Genomic DNA, 18467 nt, shown 5'->3' with positions numbered 1-18467 from the left:
TCCGGTTCCTGTCCCACCATACCAATTTAACGCCCAGAATGGGCGGGTCAAGTGTCCCAAGGCATCATGGAACTTGTGGTCCCGGCAAATCCAACCACTGATGATGCACTAATGTTCTGTCCTTTTCAAGCCCACAGATGGGCCACCGCTCACAGCGTCCACTTTAAGCCCCGGTCTGTGCTCCACAAAGACGGCAAGGCATATATCCTGCCGTGTGGCCCCTCTTCTCTTCACAGGGTGGTGCCGCTCGACGGCTGGGCTGCCGCCAAAACATACAAGCTCGTTTGCCTAGCACCAAAGATTGAGCAGCACCCGAACACAAGACCAAGGTGGCAAGCCTTTATTTCGGAGTACAAGTGGCACGCTGCAGGCAGTTTCGATCTGACAGCTACAAACGCGACCCAGCCTGACGTGTTTCGAGGGTGTGTCCCTCTTCCTCAGAGGCAATCGCGGTTGCAGGTGTGCTCCGGTTCCTGTCCCACCATACCAATTTAACGCCCAGAATGGGCGGGTCAAGTGTCCCAAGGCATCATGGAACTTGTGGTCCCGGCAAATCCAACCACTGATGATGCACTAATGTTCTGTCCTTTTCAAGCCCACAGATGGGCCACCGCTCACAGCGTCCACTTTAAGCCCCGGTCTGTGCTCCACAAAGACGGCAAGGGATATATCCTGCCGTGTGGCCCCTCTTCTCTTCACAGGGTGGTGCCGCTCGACGGCTGGGCTGCCGCCAAAACATACAAGCTCGTTTGCCTAGCACCAAAGATTGAGCAGCACCCGAACACAAGACCAAGGTGGCAAGCCTTTATTTCGGAGTACAAGTGGCACGCTGCAGGCAGTTTCGATCTGACAGCTACAAACGCGACCCAGCCTGACGCGTTTCGAGGGTGTGTCCCTCTTCCTCAGAGGCAATCGCGGTTGCAGGTGTGCTCCGGTTCCTGTCCCACCATACCAATTTAACGCCCAGAATGGGCGGGTCAAGTGTCCCAAGGCATCATGGAACTTGTGGTCCCGGCAAATCCAACCACTGATGATGCACTAATGTTCTGTCCTTTTCAAGCCCACAGATGGGCCACCGCTCACAGCGTCCACTTTAAGCCCCGGTCTGTGCTCCACAAAGACGGCAAGGCATATATCCTGCCGTGTGGCCCCTCTTCTCTTCACAGGGTGGTGCCGCTCGACGGCTGGGCTGCCGCCAAAACATACAAGCTCGTTTGCCTAGCACCAAAGATTGAGCAGCACCCGAACACAAGACCAAGGTGGCAAGCCTTTATTTCGGAGTACAAGTGGCACGCTGCAGGCAGTTTCGATCTGACAGCTACAAACGCGACCCAGCCTGACGCGTTTCGAGGGTGTGTCCCTCTTCCTCAGAGGCAATCGCGGTTGCAGGTGTGCTCCGGTTCCTGTCCCACCATACCAATTTAACGCCCAGAATGGGCGGGTCAAGTGTCCCAAGGCATCATGGAACTTGTGGTCCCGGCAAATCCAACCACTGATGATGCACTAATGTTCTGTCCTTTTCAAGCCCACAGATGGGCCACCGCTCACAGCGTCCACTTTAAGCCCCGGTCTGTGCTCCACAAAGACGGCAAGGCATATATCCTGCCGTGTGGCCCCTCTTCTCTTCACAGGGTGGTGCCGCTCGACGGCTGGGCTGCCGCCAAAACATACAAGCTCGTTTGCCTAGCACCAAAGATTGAGCAGCACCCGAACACAAGACCAAGGTGGCAAGCCTTTATTTCGGAGTACAAGTGGCACGCTGCAGGCAGTTTCGATCTGACAGCTACAAACGCGACCCAGCCTGACGCGTTTCGAGGGTGTGTCCCTCTTCCTCAGAGGCAATCGCGGTTGCAGGTGTGCTCCGGTTCCTGTCCCACCATACCAATTTAATGCCCAGAATGGGCGGGTCAAGTGTCCCAAGGCATCATGGAACTTGTGGTCCCGGCAAATCCAACCACTGATGATGCACTAATGTTCTGTCCTTTTCAAGCCCACAGATGGGCCACCGCTCACAGCGTCCACTTTAAGCCCCGGTCTGTGCTCCACAAAGACGGCAAGGCATATATCCTGCCGTGTGGCCCCTCTTCTCTTCACAGGGTGGTGCCGCTCGACGGCTGGGCTGCCGCCAAAACATACAAGCTCGTTTACCTAGCACCAAAGATTGAGCAGCACCCGAACACAAGACCAAGGTGGCAAGCCTTTATTTCGGAGTACAAGTGGCATGCTGCAAGCAGTTTCGATCGGACAGCTACAAACGCGACCCAGCCTGACGCGTTTCGAGGGTGTGTCCCTCTTCCTCAGAGGCAATCGCGGTTGCAGGTGTGCTCCGGTTCCTGTCCCACCATACCAATTTAACGCCCAGAATGGGCGGGTCAAGTGTCCCAAGGCATCATGGAACTTGTGGTCCCGGCAAATCCAACCACTGATGATGCACTAATGTTCTGTCCTTTTCAAGCCCACAGATGGGCCACCGCTCACAGCGTCCACTTTAAGCCCCGGTCTGTGCTCCACAAAGACGGCAAGGCATATATCCTGCCGTGTGGCCCCTCTTCTCTTCACAGGGTGGTGCCGCTCGACGGCTGGGCTGCCGCCAAAACATACAAGCTCGTTTGCCTAGCACCAAAGATTGAGCAGCACCCGAACACAAGACCAAGGTGGCAAGCCTTTATTTCGGAGTACAAGTGGCACGCTGCAGGCAGTTTCGATCTGACAGCTACAAACGCGACCCAGCCTGACGCGTTTCGAGGGTGTGTCCCTCTTCCTCAGAGGCAATCGCGGTTGCAGGTGTGCTCCGGTTCCTGTCCCACCATACCAATTTAACGCCCAGAATGGGCGGGTCAAGTGTCCCAAGGCATCATGGAACTTGTGGTCCCGGCAAATCCAACCACTGATGATGCACTAATGTTCTGTCCTTTTCAAGCCCACAGATGGGCCACCGCTCACAGCGTCCACTTTAAGCCCCGGTCTGTGCTCCACAAAGACGGCAAGGCATATATCCTGCCGTGTGGCCCCTCTTCTCTTCACAGGGTGGTGCCGCTCGACAGTGGTTGGATTTGCCGGGACCACAAGTTCCATGATGCCTTGGGACACTTGACCCGCCGATTCTGGGCGTTAAATTGGTATTGGGGAACAGGAACCGGAGCACACCTGCAACAGCGATTGCCTCTGAGGAAGAGGGACACACCCTCGAAACGCGTCAGGCTGGGTCGCGTTTGTAGCTGTCAGATCGAAACTGCCTGCAGCGTGCCACTTGTACTCCGAAATAAAGGCTTGCCACCTTGGTCTTGTGTTCGGGTGCTGCTCAATCTTTGGTGCTTCCCTCATGCGGTTTCGCTCCGCGTTAATGTTTCCACAGCCAGTCCTCCTTTCAACGAAAGTAGACTAAGGGGCACTTCGGATTAAAACATAATTCTTTATTCACAGGGTATCAGCATGACGGGTTTCAGCATTTAGCCTTCCTCAGATGCACCTCCCTTAGTAAGTGCCGCTGCCGCTGCCACTGCGAGCCTGAGTGTTGAGTTTTGGCTTTCTAAAGTAGAATGTAGCACACCTGGACTTCGTTGGGGCGTGTTTGCTTCAGTAGTCCAGCACGTGAGACTGCATCTCCAGAGTGCAGTAGTGTTCTTTCAGCGTGTTGCGAGTGGCGATCCACTCCACCAGAATTATTGATACCCCACAATGGAGGCTGGTAGACAACGAAGGCAGGTAAGGGGCCGCAGTGTTTTTCTGGGCATTCGTACAGTTGTTAATCCGTGCTTCCTGCCTATATATGCCTCTATATCTATATGTATATATAGATATAGATATATATATATTTTTTATTTCTTCGCTTCGGAGATCAACCCCTTCTGAATCCTTCAATGCTCAGAGGTATTGCGCTTAACTGCCCATATTTACATTTCTAGATCTCTTCCCCTCAGATGCTCATCTGCGTCACTGGACCGACGTCTCAGGACTTTCCTTTCAATGATATCACACTCTTAAATCTATACTTTACTACATCTTCCCTCTGTCTTTTTTTGACTTACATAGAAGACTTTTACCTCTGTAAGACTGAACACCATTTTGTAGCACAGCATATTCATCCCTCAGATAGGAGATATTCTTAAGAATGTCCCCTTCTGCTGTTTCCTAATAGGAAGGGGAATATTTTTATTCACACATGTACAATGCCTTCTTTATCTTCCAGCACACACATCCTCCCGTACACACATGTAGATGTCCTCGCTGCTCCCATTTCAATACGGAAGCCCATCACCATCAAATCCTGGGTACCTATGAAGCCATGGACCTGTTTTTAAGAACTAAATCACCTGTTTATGCTTTTCAGGGATTTACTTTTCCACAATAATTTTAAAAATAGGTTTATATTGTCAGTGTAAAGGTTGAATAGCAAGTATTTCCTCGATGTCTATGATAGAAACAGATGGTATTGCCTGTGCCCTTTTCATGAATACAGGCAAACATCTCTATTGTTTACATGAACACTGAACCATCCTCTAAGGTTGTAAAGACAATGGCTATTGCCTACCTAAGACCTACCTGCTCGCATTGTGAATACAATGAGCCAGGGGAGTCGGGTGAAGTGATACATAAGAGTTATGATGGGCAGAGTACTGGCTTGCCCATTTATTTGAAGAGCAGAGCCTGTTTAACTGTATTCATCCTGGCTAATCACCCTCATTCTGTGGTCCTGCAGATTGGCTAATTTGTCTAAGGTAGATTTGATATGGTGTTACTTGGACCTCGTTTTTGTTGCACATTTTGTTATTGAGTGTGAAGTCGCTATGAACCAACGGAGTTTTCAGCAATCATTTTCAATGTGCATTTGGAGCATTCAGAACTTATTTAATAGTATTACTTCAACCAATCTTTGGTGTAGACTGGAGGCTGCTGGGAAGACTCGAAGCTCTCTGCTTTTGCTAATGCTACTATTATGTTTGACTTATATACCACATGAATGTTATTTAGGGGAAGCCATGGCAACTCCAACTTCTTTCTTTCCCTTTGGTTTTCGTAGCTCTGTCCATAGTACCACTGTCTCTGGAAGCAAACAGGTATATACACATCCTGTTTACTTCAGATATTGTCCACTACTTGCCCTTTCAGTTACAACTCAGCAGCAAATAGGAAGTTATGATGTGGAAGGGCTAAGGGTAAGGCACTGTGTGACCCATGTAGTAATACCATAGGGAATGGTGGGCTTCATGATGTCACTTCCACCACCCCAGCCACCTTGGTGAACTGCCATCCATGTTAACGAAGATAAGAATAGAATTAATCTTATTGGTCATAGGGGTCATTGGACATATTGTGAATAAAGTGTTGCTTAGTGTCCAAAGGTTGTTTGCCCTGTTGTGTTGGAAGACATAAAGGAGACTTATTTTATTAGCCACTTTCTTAATCAACGCTAGTCATATAATATCCACTACGCACTTCTAACCAAATCTGTTTATTTTTAGAAAATACAATGCTAAATTTGTCAAGTGAGCGAAATAGAAAATATTAGCACATCTTCTAGGGTGTATTGGAACAAACAGGAGGTAAAGCTATGTATATGAGCCATCAGGTAACACGTTTTTGTTTCTCTTTAGAAACTAAAAAGGGAAAGGAAGCAGATGAAAACAATGGAGAAAGTGAAAAGGTGAACACTTGTGGCTCCATCATCCTAAGTGTGGATTGCAAACCACCATCAGAAGAAAGGAGTTTATCAGCACAAACCATCCGCACTTCTGATACAATACACAGTTCCAACAAAGGCAAGCAGCAAGAAAATGAGACTCTACATGTAATAGATGTTGGCCAAACCTGTGCGAAGCTGGATCATGGAAAAACCCAGGATATTGCCAGGGATGTTGACTATGTGGCCACAACTCAACAGAAGATGCGGTTGGAAGAATATACCTCAAAGACTCGTGTCAGGGGTAAATCTGACGAAGCAACAAAGTTACCTTCTGCACCTGGGTAGGCTTAAGATTTGGGGCCCCAAACCTAACAATTTTGCTCAGTTGCCAAACCTGATGACCATGGTATTAATTGGGTAGTTGTGCAATTGTATTTCTAGCAAGTGGGTAGAGCTGTCCTTCCCACACATTAAATAATCATTTCATGATGGCATTCACTTTGAGAAAGTTATGTGCAATTAAATACATTTCGGGTGGGACCCCCCAGTCATACATTTTTGCCCATAAATTTGCTCTCGAAACTTTATAGAATGCCGCTTTACGATCGATAAAGCAGGCATACAAAGGCCGAGATTTTGAGAAGGCTTGATTGACTAGGCGGGTAACTGCGGAGATGTTGGTGAGTGTGCACATCCCTGCCCGAAATCCGGTTTGCGTGTGGGGTATTTGGTGTGCTCTGTTAACCCAAGCCTCTAACTCCACCCAAAAAATTGATTCATATATTTTTGCCTCCACATCTATTAGTGCAATCAACCTGTAATTGGAGGGATTCGAGCGAGAACCCGACTTGTGGATTGGAGTTAGAATGCTTCCTCTCCATGACTCAGGAATCAAACTGGAGGCTACAGCGTTGGTATAGAAAGGGGACAGGAGAGCAGACCAAAATGAGGGGTCATGCCGTAACAAGGCAATTGGGAGTCCATTTGGACCTGGCGCACCATCAGGCTTTATATTTTTTATAATTTCTAATACTTGTTCTTATGAGAACAACACAAGATTTTCTGGTGATTCGTGGATCGAAATGTTGTTGGCTTGACCTCCACCCGCGGGCCCCTTCCCTGTTGTTGTTCCACTATTTGGAGCAATTAGAGGTGGAGTTTCGTTGTTTAAGAGTTCAATATGGACTGTCCAAGTGGCCTCCTGTACATCCTAGTTATGGTGTTGGTTCCTGCCGTTAGTTAGCTGGTTATTGTGTTCCCAAAAGAGCTTGGAATCCCTTAGTTTGCACGCATGGAGGAGTTTTGCGCAAATGGATTCGTGATCTCTTTTTTGGCCATTTTTGTGTCCCTTTTTAGCTCTTTCCTTGTTTTTGATATTAGGAGCAGGAGTTCCTGGGGGTGTTCTGGTCCCCGGGATCATAGTTGTCTTAGGTACTTATGTAGTTGTTGTTTTTGTTTCCTCAGTCTTTTGTTGAACCAGACTGCCCCTTTTGGGCTTCCTGCTTTATGGCCGTAAGCATGTTTTGAAAATTTTTTGTTTATTCCATGAATCAAAGTCTCCCAGGCCTTTACACTCAGTGTTTCGAGCTTGAGTCTTTCCACGCGTCTGGAATACATTTTTGTGATGTCCTCAATATTGTCCTTTTTCCAGTAAAGGCGTTTTAGATTGTAACATTGTGTTTCAGAAGACATCGCCTTTGCTTTTGCTGGAGTTGCGAAGGTTCCTAATAAGGTAAATGATTGCGGTTGGTGATCGCTTTCCGCCCTATCTTTTATTTGAAAGTTCACGATGTACGGGAGAAGGTCATGATCCATAAGGGTGTAGTCAATGGTTGAGCATGTTTTATGGGTAACCCTTGTGTGGGCTGCAGGGCAGTCTGTCGGGCTTCGACCATTCAGTACACACATTGAGAGGTCATCCAGGCGGGCTGCGCATCTCTTGCCAAGTGTGTCCCATCGATTACGGGCTGATGTGGTCTCTATGGAACCCTTTTCCCTACCAAGTTGTAGGTTCATATTGAAGTCCCCCAACAGTATGATGTTAGCATCTGGATAGGCCAGTTTGACTGCTGTTAATGATGTGATTGGTTGTTCAATTCTTAGCCTCTTTTGTCTGGCTGCAGGATGAATATAGGTATTGAGCATAAGCAGATTGTGGGACAATGGGGCATTGAGTTTAACGCATAGCATCCAAGAACAGTCCAGATCTATAATGGAAGCGTGCCATGAGATTTCTGTTGAGATGAAAGTGGATAGGCCCCCTTTTGCTCTTCCGTGTTTTGTGGCTTTCTTGGCCGGGTTCGAGAATTCTTTATAACCGGTTATTGGAGAAGGGGTTTTCTACCAGGTTTCTTGAAAAAGAAGACTATTGTACTGTATGATGGATTACATTAAGTCAGGATCTTCTAGTTTTGTGTGCAGACCATGCACGTTCCAAGAACAGATGTTGCAACCCTGTTGTAAGTGTTGGGATGTTAGAGGGATTGTTCATGTCATTCCCAGGGGAGTGCCTACCGTATTTGAATGCCGGGAGCCCGAAGGCTTGATTGTTTCTGGATGTTTGAAGTGATGGTAATTTTCCTGGCCAAGTACTCTTTATCCTCTTTTTTTTTGTTGCAGAGTTTTATATAGCGCGAACTTGACCCGAACCGAACTGAGTATGAGAGCGCTTTACATAGCACCAGTTACATTACATGAGGACACACATTCATTTTGTTAGGCACGGGGAGATTAAGTGAAATGCCCAGAATTTCAGGATGTTTTAGCGTCATTACCGACACTCAAACCCAGTTCCCCAGGTCCGAGTTCGAGCGCCCTAGCCGTTAGGCCAACTCCTCTGTGTGGCTATGATGATCCGGGCCTATTGTCCCTTTTAACAGACTTCCAGGGGGAAGTAATGTTTGTAGTGGGCTGGGGTAACGGGGAGCGACTACCTTTTTAACTCAATACCCCATTTGACGAAAGAGTCCTTCTGCAGCCAAATCTGCTCGGTTAGAGTGTTGTTGGTGAATGTGGCTGTTGTGAATTCTTGAGCAATGAGGTTAGAGTTTTGTTTGAACTCAATTCTTTCTATGTCATTAGTGTTGAAATGCCTCAGCTAGGGAAGAGCTTTGAATAGTTTGAGTAGTACACTTCTATTAAGGATGTTGTGCGTCCCCCTTGAGACGTATTGAGGGTTAAAAACCAGTTTGTTGTTGTTTGGAGGGTCGTACTGCAGCTCATTAACTGAGCTCCTTTCCTTTTCTTTCTTCGCCACCATAGACTCCAAGACTGTTGGGGATGAATGCCGAATGGCCGGTGAGTCTTCTTGTAGATACATTTTGCTTCCCCTGACCTGGCTTCCCTGACTTTGGTTGAGGTTTTTTCCAAATTACGGCTTACGTCTGGACCATTTTCCTCTGTCAAGGTGGCTTCGCCCTGGCAGCTTTTCTTTATTACGCTTGTGGTACTCCCTGCTTTTGGTTGTTTGACCTGATTTATTGGAATGTGTTTTTCCTTTCTTGCCGCAGGTTTGAATAGACTATATATTTTTTCCTTTTCTGGTGATGGTGTCTCCCTAGTGTAATGATTTGAGATACTAGGAATAGCAAGCAAGATAGGAGATGAAATTGGTTGCTTCCTGAGGCTTGCAGTTTCCGTGTTGTTTTGGGATACTTTGTCTTCTTGATGGGCTCCGTTTTGGGCGGACGTTGCCAAGATTAGATCTGAGTCCTGGCTTATTTGTTTGCTCTTTCTGGAATTTCTGAGCCGTTTTCTATCCCGTTTGGATAGTGGCTTAGTTGCTTTTGATTGACTTGCTGCAGACAGCATATGTTGGTCTTGAAGTGGAATATCCAAGACATTTGGATTGTCGGGTACACATAATCGATTGGATGTAGGTGTATTTGCCTTGATTGGAGCGGAGGTTAAGCCTGTTTCACTGCCTTTTTTCCCCGCGATCGAGTTGGAACCTTCCAGGTCAGTTTCTTTTAAGGCTTCTTTTTCAACATCTGTTGGTGTAACAGGCATAGTTAAAACTTTCCTTGTTGTACCTAGTAACTCTGTCAGTAGAGTTGGGACAGAAGGTAATTTGTCAAATATTTGGGTACAGTGACACATTTGAAAAGTAGTTTCCCGGTCTCGCTGCACCTTCAGGATCATCTCATTGCGTCTGTGCAGCTTTTGTTCGACCCCCTGAACTTGATTTTCTAGAATATCATCTAAAGGATACAAACACTTCACCCAAGTGGAGGATAGTCCACTGTGCAGCGATGACTACACTAAGACTGTCCAGTACTTAATTTGAGCTGGTGGTTTCCGGTGCTCGCCACCGGCACTTATGAGAGTCTGCCACATGGTGGCAATGTTTGTCTAATTTAGAGACGAGCACAACAACAGTTGTTTATTAATTCAATATATGTTAAAAATTATTAATACCTGCGGCCAAAGCCATTCTTAGCTGGAATAGTCAGTCATCAAACTTTATTTGGTTGTATGACCATAAAAGTGCGAAGTGTAAATTTTAGGGTTGTCCCAAGTAGAAGCGGTGCGCTAAGCAAATGGCAAGCTCTGGTTGGTTATATTGGCATCATGTGTAGAGGGTGTAAAGTAACATGTCAATTCATCAGTGGAATGATATATGATGCGTCAATACATAATTCCCTCTCCTTAAATTCAGTGTTGGAAATCCTGGCATGTAAGTGATATATGAACTAGCGTGGTCTTTTTGTGCCTCCGTGAGATTTATTTTCTGCTCTCTCGAGCACCACAGTGTACATTGCAAAACATGAATATGAGACACAAAACATTATTATTTAAGCTGCACAGTTCGGAATCTCGGATTTATCATCCTCATAGCTATACCTATATCATGATAGTAAACACTCATATGGCCCTTCTGATACTAGTCTGTGTGCAAAATAAACATTTTCTAAAACGCAAAAATGCAAACAATAATAAACACAAAATTAAAAAAAACTAAATAATAAAAATAAATCAACGAAAAGCATAAAGCTCAGGTCTGGTGGCTCAGTGAACTAATGCATCCACTGCAGGGGCCAGTGTTCGACCTCATGGTCACAGGTTCAAATCCCGGCTGGTCCATTAGCCTTTCATCCATCTGAGGTCGATAAAATGAGTACCATTGAGTTGGGTAACAACAAACATCTGTTATTCAGAGCCAAGATACCCCGTTAGGGGTGAACGTGCACTTTACAAATACACATGTTATGTTATGTGCAAGTTTACTCATACTCTACAGGTTGGATGGGATTGAAATAGAGCATAAAATACCAAGTGAAATCGTGCAAATACAATGTACAATTAATTCCATACATAAAAAGTTAAAATAGAATAACATAATAAAATCATATCCTAAGCATCAAGCCCGAAGATAAAAGCTTGATTTGTTGTTCGCATGCTGGACAGCCCTCTAACAGATACAACCAAAGCAACAAAATCCTCTGAGGTGCACAGTCTTCTGACGGGGTCTGCTGTGTTGCCAAAAGACATTTGGAATACTACAAACTCAAACCTGATTATGTTCATCATAAAATACTATACAGCTGATGGATTTCAAACAGATAAAGTGCATAGTTATCAATCTCATCCTGTATGCAACAGCTTCCTCCTTATCCCCCACATAAGGCCCAAGAACTTTGCGACTGCACAGGCTATCACTTGTCTAAGATCAGCTCGAAGTATGCGCAAAGCTTCAGCATGGTCGCGCGTCCCCAGCTGTTTACATAAAGGTGTAAGCCACGTTGCTCTAGGGCGAGAATAAGCGGGGTAGGGAATTAAGACGTGCACTGGTGTTTTGGATGAAGCAGGGCAGAACCATGAAGTCACTGGGAAATTGCGCCATGAACAGCTGTAAACATTAAGGGGAAGCATGCAAACCTGTACTGCATATATAGTTTCCTGTCCAATGGTGTCTGGATTATGTCTAAGTAGGGTTCTGTGGAATAGGCAGAATTGCAACAACTATAGGAGTGTGATGGCTGGTAGTTGTGTTGTTAGTGTGGTTGGCAGCGCTGACAGTGGCAGTGGGCAGTGTAGGTGTAAGTGACCTCCTGATCAATACTGTGGCACCTTTTTTTTACTTTTACAATTAAAATTCTGAGACTGTCCTAACTTGGTGTGCACTAGAATATAGCAATACTATTTGACCTTTTCAGTGTAATGGACTGCTTTATAAATAACAAAATACAATATGTCAAACGTCTATGAAAAACAGCATAATATTCAAATCCCACGAGGCAGTAAACAACGTGCTGGTACCAGGCAAGACATTTGAAGCATTGTAAGAAAGTAAACAAGAAGTCCTGATGAGCGAGTCACCTTAAGCTCCATCGCCAAATAAAAACATGGCGGGCGGGGTCAGTGGGGGTTAGCATTGAAATCATACTTTGAAGAGGGAAGTTGTGAGGCCACATTGATTCAACGTTTTTTTAGCATCTTGTGGGGGAGGATGGGGATATGCTTGATTTATGGTTTTCCTTTTGTTAGTTAAAAGCATCCCCACGATTAGCCTTGATAGCAGTGCTTTAAATGAATCGGTACTGTCTGGTACGGCGTATCAGCACTTTTTAATTTTGAGAGGGGGAGTAGTGGCACTTCTGAAGAGTAATGTAATACTTTTAATTGGATAGTACCGGCACTTCTCAGAAACAAGCAGGTACTCTTGCACTGAGTACCTGCTTTTCTAGTTTTCCATTTGAAGCACTGCTTGATAGGCTTCTTGTACATCGACAGCGAGGGCCGGTACTTCAGTAAGGGAGGGCGGGGGGGCAGAGTCCTCAGAGGGCAACTTCAAGGTGCCATCAAATGCTATCACGGCTGTAATCATCTATTCTGCCAAATGTCTTCAATTTCTTCTTGATTCTAAACTTTCAGGACGAGCACACGCAGTCAAGAAAACACAGACTGTCCTCTTTCATTTGTATTTCCTCCCTTCCTGCATACAAAACCTTTAATTTCTGCACAGGTGTTCTGGGCTGTGGCTCAGTCCTTGCTGTGTAATGGAGAAGTCCGCGTGCTCTTTATTTGGGCTGCGACATGTACCCTTCTCCCGCTCAAAGCTAACGTGCATTCAGAAGTGTGGCTGACTCTTAGATGATTTAATTGGTTCCCACCTGAGGCTCGCGAATATTTGAATCTGCTTTGCATAGAAGCATTTACTATGCAGAAACCTCAGACTTTCAGAAAACCTCCCGCTCGTGGGGACGGGCAGGGGACGTTTAATTTGTAGAAAGTCTCTTGTGCATGCCGCGGTCTCATTGGTCAGGAAATTACACATGGCCAGTTATGCTTTTCGTAGACCTTGTTCAAGCGTTGGAAATCTATTTGACCCTGTACTCGACTTACTAAATATTGTGCAGGAGTCTTTTTTTAATGATCATTTTGCATTGCAGTCTATTTTTAAACAATGCTCTATTGGTCTCTGGCATGGTCTGTACTTTTTAAATACATTAAATATAGAAAGAAATGCAAAATAATGCCTGAAAGATGCCCTTTTAGCAGTGTCTCATAACTGTGGCAGCTAAAAAGTTGCTGTTGTGCCTGGAGTGCTGAAAATCTTTGCACAATGTGGATGAGTTAGCTGTGAAGACAGGAAGTGAAGGGCTCTAGCTAGGCACAGAAAGAGAGGAGCAAGAGAGAGAAACCGAGTCTAGGATGGTACCTACAAATAAATGGAAGGGGTGCAGTGCTAAATTTGTAAAAAGAAATAAAAAAAACATAAGTGCCAGGTTTTCTACAGGAGGCCACTGCAGCTTGCACCTCATGTTGCTTCTGGCACTGCTACCAATGATAGTAAAAATACAACTACTAACCAACTATTCCAGGACCCGAAACCTATAAGAATGGCTTTTGCAGCAGGTAATTGTAATTTTGAATGTATGTTGAATTAATAATTGACGGTTGTTGTGCTCACTAAATTAGAAAGCGCCACCTTGTGGCAGACTGTGACAAGCGCCGGTGTTGACAAATAAGTGCTGGTGCCGAGCACCTCAAGCCATCGGCTCAAATTAAGCACTGAAGGGCTGCTACCAATAAATAATACCTTAGCACTATACCTATACATTTTATAAACAGCAAGAACTTTCAAATACAAACACTTTTTATTCCATGTGCTTATGGAAAGAGAGACTAGAGCTCGTAGGTATTTAACAACCACCGCATGCAGAGTACCACACTGGGCCCAATGAAATCAACCCACCTCGCTGTGCACCCTAATGTAGAAGTCTTAGGTGGGCAGTTTGGTCTCTCAAAGAAAGAGATGGTATAGTAAGCCTTTTAGCAACATTGAAGGGCTTGAAGTCCCTGAAGTGGCAGATGAATATGTGATGGAACGGCCATGTAGTGATTGTTTGTGATGGTGCAGCCAACTGGGCCCCCAATTCAAAAGAGACAGAAGTCTGGGGCATAGACCGGCCAGAGATGTGAGAATGTAGTGATTGGCAAAGACATTATGGATGTCAGAGACTACAGCCCGGGTCACTTCAGCAGGAGAGAACCCTGAAATAAAGAACAATTGCATAACCGCAGTCGGAAAAAACAGTCATGGTCCAAATATTGCTCAAAGGTAAATACGATAAACGAACAGTGCTAAGGTCTGAGGATTCATCACAAGACAGGGAGTCCCTTCCAGCACAAGGTAGGCTTCTATATCTGTAGAGGCTCAACCCAGGGAAACAGCTTCCCCTCTGGATTGTACACACCAGCATTTGCAAACAGGAAACAGATAGAATTTGAGAATAAAATACAAAATTGGTGACATGTATTTTTGGGAAGTCCCAGCTTCAGTCATTGCATCTAAAATAAAGCCCATATTGGCTTAACATCGGGTATCTCCCTCCTGAGTCTGTTGAGTTAGTATGTATGGGATGAATCTGTTCAAGAGTAGGTTGCAACCTTAGTAAGCCAGTGAGAAGTTCACAGAGTTCCGCTACACTGAACACCGCAAAGTGACCGAAAACCTCCGCTGCGCTACGCAGAGTTCCGCAAGCGGGGGAGTGCGCTTGCTAATGACAGTTCTCCAGTATTAGGGGTGTCTTTCATAGATTCACATGCTTGAATATTCCCCGTCGTCGAAGTGGGAGTCCCACGGTACATAAAGATAGCAATAATGCTAATATATATATATGTAGTAACATAATACATAATAAACTAGAGATAATACACACTGAAAAACCTGTACAATGGTTCCTCCATAGGAATGCATTATCAGAGAAAAAACTCATTTGTAACATATCAGTGTCATTATGTTAGTCCAAATTGCAGCCAATCAGGCTCAAGCACCCTCTAGAACCTTCTCCTCAGAAGCTCAAGCCCTCAGATTTTCTACCGCACGTCGTGTGAAGGGAGTCTCCCTGAGCTCTGCTCAGTTTTCTTCTAACTTCTACTACTTCAGTTGTTTTCTCAAAGATGTCAAGTAAGAAGTCTTTGTTTAGACCTTGCTCTTCCTGTGGGAAACTGCATTTGTTTGAGAAGGACCCCCACCAAAAGTGTATTTACTGTTTGTATCCTGAACACAAGGTGGCTGACTGCAAGTTCTGTAGAACTCTTTCAGCAAAAACTCTCAGAGACAGGGAAGGTCGTCTTCTTCTGTGGTTGAAGCGCCTTTGGGACAAGGAGGAAGTTTTATCAGACGCAGAGAGTTTCCAGTCAGGTTTTTTCAACTGTTGCTTCCAAGCGTGGCAGTGTTCAGGAGTTACCTTCTCCTTTTCTGAAGAAGAAAAAGATGGCTTTAACAGTAGCCCAATTAAAACCTACTGCTCCTGTGGCTTCTGTGTCTACGCCCACGAGACCTGGCTCTCAGGCGTCATTTCCAGCCTCTATAAGTGTTGTTACAATTCTGACACCGCGGTCGTCGACGGGCTCGTCGACGACCATTCCAACGACGAAATTGGCTGTGGTGGCTTCGTCGACGATTACAGTGACGTCTTGCACGTCGACGAGAGCTTCACTCTCCACAGTCTCGTCGACGATCCCTATTACCTCGTCGGCGAAGAAGCTGCCGTTGACAAAGAAATCATCGTCGACGCTGAAGGTCCCGACGACGAGTCTCACGTCGACGAAGGTCCCGTCGACATCTAAAGCTCCATTGACCAGCTCGTCGACGAGTCTTATCCCGTCGACGAAGGCTTCGTCGACGAAGAAGATAACATCCAAGGATTCGTCGACGAAGATCCCGTCGACGAAGGCACCGTCGACGGCTGTGGCGAAACACTCGTCGTCGACGACTACATTTAAAAAGACACCGTCTCTGCCAGCTGTGTCTACATCATCATCGTCGACGATCGCTCCAGGGAAAATACCTAAGTCGATTAACTCGTCGACGGCACCGGCTACGTCGACGGCGGTTTTGCCGTTAAATTCTGGAACACAGCAGGCAGAATCCAGATCTTTCGCCACTATGCCCCTAGTGCCTTTGAACACTTCAAATTCTCCAGTCCTTACGGAGCCTTCTATGGACATTTGCAAGGAGTCTACTCTCCAATTGCCTACTCCTACTCTCCAGCCACCCTCACCAATGATGGCTACTGACCATGAGACGGAATCCATTGCGGACGACGATGTCCTTGGTGATGCCCATAGTCCATCGGACTTGATTATTAAGTGTCAGGACACAAGTTCTGGAGACGATGAGGAGGAGGACGGTGACCAGCAAGAGGAACAATATGTACAGGTTCCTATGGCAACATTTCCAGTATCTCTATTTTCCAACCTCCAGCATATGCTGGATGATTACAATAGAAGATTTCCCCCAACACCTCAGGGTACACCATGCCATGCCACATCTGAAACAACAGAGCCTACTCAACATCAGCAGCAATCTTCAGAGCAGACTGCTCATTCAGAACGGCCCCATCAAGCTATCCCCACTAATTATCAACAAGATGCGGAGGATGAGGCAGAGACGGACAGAGTGGAAGGAGAAGTTCCCCAGGATTCCGATGATGAACAAGATCTGAATATGGCGGAATTCGATGACTATCGAATGCAGACGCCCTCTCCTCAGCCGGCCGACACCGGTGATTCACCTCCGGTTGACATCGCTAGTTTCCATATATTGATGGATAAGGCGGCAGACCGGTTTAAATTACCGAGAGCGCAGCGACAGGAAGACTGCTTTCTCTATGATTTCAAAAACCAACCTTATAAACAGGTCCACACCATACCTATTATCGAATTTGTGTGGAAGGAGGGTTTAAAGATCATGCACGCTCCCAACTCCTTACCTGCTCAACTCCCTCGGCTGGAGAAGAAATATAGGGCCCCAACTGGTTCCCCCGCTTGCTTGCTCTCGCATCCTAAGCCGGATTCAGTGGTGTCCCAGGCAGCGCAGCAACGCTCACGTAACCCTGCAACTCCTATCACTACTCCACCTGATAGAGAAGGTCGACGTTTGGATGCGATTGAGAAATTTTTTTCATCCATGGCGTCTACATCAGTCCGTGCCGCAAATGCATTGGCCATTTTAGGTCGTTTCGACCGACAAATGTGGTCAGATATTTCTGCGTTAGTCTCGCTGATACCGGAGGCATCCAGAGCGGAGGCGCAACAGATCCTTCAGGATGGCAGGAGGGCATCAGAAGAGATGATCGATTGTGCGGTGGAAGTGGCGGGTACTGCTTTTCGTATCCTTGCCAGTGCTGCGGCTCTCCGACGTCAGGGTTGGCTTAAATCCACATCATTTCGACAGGAGGTCCAGTCGAAGATACTCGACATGCCGTATGACGGTGAGTCTCTCTTTGGCTCTCACATCCATGAGGCCCTAGAATCAATAAAGAAAGACACCGATACGGCAAAGTCACTTGGATCCTTGCAATTCAAAAAGCAGCCTTTTCGTGGTGCGCGTGGACGAGGCTCGTCTTCAAGCACTTTTCGAGGAGGACAGTCTCAGTACCGCCAGTACAATCAAGGAAACCAGCGTTACTCCAACCAGCAGTCAAATCGTCAGCAGCAGTCAAAGCCCTATAGAGGAAAACCTAATTATAGGGGCTCCAACAACAAACGTCAATAACTTTCAGGTTCCGCAGAGAGTTGGAGGGAGAATCTCGCGGTTTTATTCCCAGTGGTCTATGATAACATCGGACCAATGGGTATTAGACATTGTCCACAGGGGTCATGCCTTGGAGTTCACAGAGTTTCCTCCAAATTCTCCACCATCAGGCCCGCCACCTCCCCATCTCGAGGAATTACAACATCAGGTTCGTCTTCTGATAGAAAAGGGTGCAGTCGAAGTGGTTCCTGTATCTCAGCGAGGGAAAGGTTTCTACTCACGGTTTTTCCTCATTATCAAGAAGACGGGAGAGTGGCGACCCATTGTGGATTTGAGAGCTCTCCATTTCTTTCTAAAACAACAATCTTTCCGCATGCTAATGCTATCGGAAGTCTTGCGACTTCTCTGCAGCGGAGATTTCCTAACAACGATAGACCTGCAAGACGCCTATTTTCATGTGCCAATACTCCATTGGCATCGCCAGTTTCTGAGGTTCTGTTATCCTCCAAGTCCTCGGAATCAGCAGGTTGATGTGAGAAAGGCCACCTCCTGATCTAACCGAACCCAGAAAGCTGTTATAGCCTGGGTCCAGGAAGGATCAAGCGAGGGCAGAAGAAAATAAATAAGCAGGAAGGAAAGGAAGGGAACAGCAGGGAGGGAGAACTGTGACGACAAGAGAGATAGTAATGATTGTATCGTTTTCTGGAATATGTGAACACACAAACAGTTCCTATAGGAACCCCTGTCCCCTATACCTGTAAATAAGAAAAATCAGGCCTTGAAGATACTTCTCTGGGCCCCTACTATCAGGTCCGAGATACAGATATAAACGTATAGTAACTCCACCTGTAATACACA

General features: G+C 46.2%; 1 protein-coding gene across 3 annotated transcripts in view; it reads left to right on the top strand.

Moving 5' to 3' along the window:
- The window catches only part of MYLK3 (myosin light chain kinase 3), a 557372-nt gene that overhangs the window by 239610 nt on the left and 299295 nt on the right, over nt 1-18467 (top strand). For all 3 annotated transcript variants that reach the window (XM_078668257.1, XM_078668255.1, XM_078668254.1), the window contains exon 3: nt 5595-5964. In XM_078668257.1, coding sequence (XP_078524383.1) covers nt 5595-5964 — 370 coding nt within the window. The remainder of the gene's footprint in view (nt 1-5594; nt 5965-18467) is intronic.

Source organism: Lissotriton helveticus, chromosome 12 (genome assembly GCF_964261635.1).
Source record: "Lissotriton helveticus chromosome 12, aLisHel1.1, whole genome shotgun sequence".
Taxonomy (NCBI): Eukaryota; Metazoa; Chordata; class Amphibia; order Caudata; family Salamandridae; genus Lissotriton; species Lissotriton helveticus.
This window is presented reverse-complemented; position numbering and strand designations above follow the sequence as displayed.